Here is a 4985-nt window from a genome sequence, read left to right as displayed (position 1 = left end):
AAAAGTGTAGACACGTTGCTCTTCCACATCTGAAAGAACTAATTCACCGCATTTTATCTATCTATCCAGTTACTACCGAGCTAGTCCTATTGGAAAAGTCTTTCTGTAAATCCTATGCTTATTCCAATGCTTATGTTATAGTATATCAGAAAATATTTAAATACATACACACTTAAGTCCTTTGGGACACATTTTCTTCAAATGAAAAGCTAACATTTTGTTTAAAGAAGTGTGAAACCTTCAACTATTTTTATGTAAAACTAGGAATCTCCACATTGAAGGATCAGGAAATGAGGGCTCTACAATCCTACAATGAGCTTTATAATCCTACAAGAAATTTTTATTTTGAGGGAATGATTAAGCATGAGATTTTATTCTTAAATTTTATTATTTTATCTGTGCAAGGAATCAGGATAAAAAAAGATAAAAACTGAATGCCCAGATCTTCTCAAAGGTGGTGAGTTGATAACAATTTACATTTTGATGTTGATATGCAGCTTTACCTCGTTGTCTGATTTCTCACAGCAGAACCCACGATGAAGATTATTAACAGGAAACCTCACTAAAATGGAGCTGGGAGGTTTTCACAGGGAGAGCTCTCTCGTCCTAACGCTTGAGTCAATTGCAGACCCAACAGGAAGAGATGGACTTCACCAGGGACTTGACCTTGCTGCCAAAGATTGTCCTGGATTATAATTCTCTTTTATTCCCAAATAACTCTTTTTTAAAATTTTTTTCTGATAAAATAACTGGCAGAGTTCATTTTTAAGGTTTACACCACCATTTAGAGATCTAAGAAAAATCAGATGCCTCTCTTGTCTTGGACATCCTACACTTTGATTCCTTTGATTGTATTGACCTGAGACCATCAATGCCCTGGAAGATCAGACTAGTGAAAGCATCTGTAGATTCTTTTACTCTCTAACAAATGTGGTGCCAATGTTCAAATACTCTTTATTCCACTTTCAACCCTCCTCCTTAATCACCAATTTTATGAATCAGCAATTTTATGAATGATTGTGGCTCTCAGACTCATCTTTGATCTTTAGCACGTTGCTGAAGTTAACTCAATGTGGCAGATTGGTTCTAGGGTACGTCCATGGTGTCAGCGCTGTAAAGGTCCTCACTCCTGACCTATGCATCTACTTCCTCTCCTCGGTGATGTTACTTTCCTCCTTCATACATTCCTTCTGCTCCTCAACTCTCTCACTGACTCCACCGCTCTTCCCTCACTCTCATTAGCTGACCTAACCTCAGTACCTATAGAGAAACACGGAAGTCTCCTGATGAGAATTCTCTCGTCTTTACTACACAAAACATACAAAACTTATATATTCGTATTTTCCTTCTTCCATGGTGATTAAAGGTGTTGGCTAGTTTCACTATCTGTGCTAAAGATCTCATGCACTCAGTACCAAGCAGGGTGCATAGATAATAGTTTGAGATTTTGGGCTCAAAGGAGAATCTAGGATCTCAAGGCACCAAATTAAGCTTGTGCCCTTGAGGAGCGAAGACTGTTTTGATTAGTTTTTCGAATTATTTCTAAAATGCTCTAGAGAATGCACCTGAGAAATACATTATAAATGTTTCCACCATGTTTTTATAAAATACAGTAAGTCAGCTTTCACAGGTAGGTCATTTTCTACATTTCTTCACTAAGAATATGTTTGTTCTTCTGTATGAGGGTGAATATCCCTCCAATGTGGACAAAATTAATTTCATCAATTGTACTTGATTTTTCTATTCATATGTTAATATTTTATAGCATCTCTAAAAAATCAATTATTATATGCAAGCCCTTCTGATGTATACGCGAAAACTAAGTAAAAATAGCTCTAAGGACAGCTTTCGAGGCACATTGTTTTCCAGTCATGCCTTATTTTCATAAAGCATTGAGAGAGTGGCTCCAGCTGAAAGCTAAGGCCACATTTAAACATCATCTGTGCTTTTCAAAACAAATATGTTCATATATGTGTTAGTTGGTCAAAAAATGGAAACAATAATCTCCACATTCTTCTCCAGAGAGTTGGATTCTTTATTTATTTACTGTTTAAATTTCTTTCTTAGAAGAGCCTTCTCTGAATGTTTATCTCAAAAGCATCCTACCTTCATTTTTCTTCATATTACTTGCTTCTGACACCACATTCTATAGCTTTGTCTGTGTGATAATATCTGTTACTTCTCCTACAACATATGATTCCTGAGGATGGGGAATTTGTTTGATGCTATAAACCCAGAACTTACAACAGAAAAAAAATATTTTCAGTGTACATGTACATGTATGTGCAAATGAGTGATAAATTCACAAAGCAGAGAGATGGACGCTTCATTCAGTACCTTCTTAGTCATATATCAAGAGATAAATTCACTAATTCAATGTCTTCTGACTAAAACTAAGACATACTACTGTGGGTTTCAGGTGAAAATTCTGTAATAATTATTTCTTCCATTTTGTATCTGAAGTATAGGGTATCAGATCTGGAGGGACTCTAGAAATCCAACTTCCTTTATTTTTCCATTTGAATGATACCAATGACCCCCTGCTTTTAATTCCTATACTTTCCTTTTTACAAAATTTGAAAAAAAAGTACTGAATATGGAGTTCTCCAAGAAGTCAAGTATCAATGTGATTTTTTACACCACATACNTTTACAAAATTTGAAAAAAAAGTACTGAATATGGAGTTCTCCAAGAAGTCAAGTATCAATGTGATTTTTTACACCACATACACACACACACACACACACACGTGAGAGCAAGAGCAAGAAAGAGAGAGAGATAAAGAGAAAGAGGTTACAGAGAGATGCAGGACAAAAATCTGTAGATGTTCTGAAGTATTTGTTAAGAGAGGAGAGAAATTTCCTAGTAATATATCAATGAGTAAATGATAAAATGGATGGAAGAAATGCAGAATCTGGATCAGACAGGATTCCTCACTTTCTCTGCCACTCTGAGTTTTCAAGGAATGAGAAAATGACTTCCCCAAACCACACTACAGTGACAGAATTCATTCTCTTGGGACTCACCGATGACCCAGTACTAGAGAAGATCCTGTGTGGGGTGTTTCTGGCGATCTATCTGGTCACGCTGGCAGGGAATGTGTGCATGATTGTGCTGATCAGGACCAACTCCCACCTCCAAACGCCCATGTACTTCTTCCTGAGTCACCTCTCCCTTGTAGACATCTGCTATTCCTCCAATACCACTCCCAATATGCTGCACAACTTCCTCTCAGGCCAGAAGACCATCTCCTATGCTGGATGCTTCACACAGTGTCTTCTCTTCATTGCTCTGGTGATCACTGAGTTTTATATCCTTGCTTCAATGGCATTGGATCGCTACGTAGCCATCTGTAGCCCTTTACATTACAGTACCAGGATGTCCAAGAACATTTGCCTCTCTCTAGTCACGGTGTCTTATACTTGTGGTTACCTTAATGGACTCTCCCAGACACTGCTGACTTTCCACTTGTCCTTCTGTGGCTCCCTGGAAATCAACCATTTCTACTGTGCAGATCCTCCTCTTCTACTGCTGGCCTGCTCCGACACCTCCGTCAAGAAGATGGCGATGCTGGTAGTTGCTGGTTTGACTCTGTCAAGCTCTCTCTTCATCATTGTGCTATCCTACCTTTTCATTATTGCAGCCATCTTGAGGATCCATTCCTCTGAAGGCAGGAGCAAAGCCTTTTCTACTTGTGGTTCCCACTTGACAATAGTCACCCTATTTTATGGAACCCTCTTCTGTATGTACTTAAGAAGTCCATCTGAGAAGTCTGTAGAGGAGTCCAAAGTATTTGCAGTCTTTTATACTTTTTTGAGCCCCATGTTGAACCCATTGATTTATAGTCTAAGGAACAAGGATGTGATCCATGCTTTGAAGCAAATGATCAAGGGAAATCTCTTTCATAAAATTCAAATTTGGATCTCTGTTCATTTGAAGACTAATTGTCAATGGTAACACAGTGATTAGAAATAAATAACAGAGGGGTGCTACCAGTGGTAGAGTCCCTGTTCCAGTTTCTTTTTGAGGATCATCATTTAGTCTGGGGGTCATTCCCTTAACTTATAATAAACTTTCATTTTTGTTAAGCGAGGATTTGTGTTCCCATTTCTAGCAATCAAAATGTGCTAATGTCGAGATTTAGAATCCTGAAAAATGTATTTGCAAATCATTAGAAAAGTACTTTATATTTTGTCTAAATAATTGTATGCTTCCTTTTACTTTCTAGCTCTGAGAACCACCGTGGTTTTCAGGAACCAGTCTTTAAACTTAATTTGGCAAGTCTCTTAAACCAAAGGGCTCACTCTTTGTAGTCTTTCTTTATATTCTTTTTATTTGCTTCTATTTGTGATTTAATTTTTTCCATTGTATAACTCTTCGGGTGAAGGCCACCTCAGAAATTCTTTAGGTATGGGATAAAACAAAAATTGACATGCGCAAAAATAACTAATTGACATGCACAAAAATAGCCATAAGTGTCACTCAATTACAGTGAATGCTCACTTTTATATCATTATTTACTTATTTATTTAATTTTTTTTTTTTAAGAGAGAGAGAGCATTAGTGGGGGGAGGAGCAGACAGAGAAGGAGAGAGAGAATTAGGCTCCACACTCACCGTGGAGCCTGATGTGGGGCTCTGTCCCACGACCCTGAGATCATCATGACTTGAACCAAAATCAAGAGTCGGGCACTTAACCAACTGAGCCACCCAGGTACCCTATCACTATTTACTTTAATCCTCATAAATGAATTTGTGTGAAAATTATTATCTTCATTTATCACATTTGGAGTCTTAGGCACAGAGACATGAAATGACTTTCTACAGTCATTCAGCTACTGAGTAGCAAGAAGGCAAATCTCTTGATTCCAAATTCTCCTTTTCCATCTCACGGTGGTGAAACTCAGCATGCTGCTGTGCTGGAGGGGAGTGTGGCGGATAATGAAGGGATGAGGTTACTGCTCTACATGAAATCTTGGTGATTGT

The 4985-nt window shown here is 37.8% G+C and overlaps 1 protein-coding gene across 1 annotated transcript; it reads left to right on the top strand.

Annotated features, from left to right (window-relative positions):
• The first annotated feature begins 2973 nt into the window (after positions 1-2973).
• LOC100472798 (olfactory receptor 5M10) lies at positions 2974-3957 on the top strand. The gene has a single exon (XM_011234356.2). The coding sequence runs from the start codon at positions 2974-2976 to the stop codon at positions 3955-3957; it is 984 nt and encodes a 327-aa protein (XP_011232658.2).
• The last annotated feature ends 1028 nt before the right edge of the window (positions 3958-4985 follow it).

Source organism: Ailuropoda melanoleuca, chromosome 16 (assembly GCF_002007445.2).
Source record: "Ailuropoda melanoleuca isolate Jingjing chromosome 16, ASM200744v2, whole genome shotgun sequence".
NCBI lineage: Eukaryota > Metazoa > Chordata > Mammalia > Carnivora > Ursidae > Ailuropoda > Ailuropoda melanoleuca.
The sequence above is the reverse complement of the archived record's forward strand: the minus strand, read 5'-3'. Positions and strand labels throughout refer to the sequence as shown.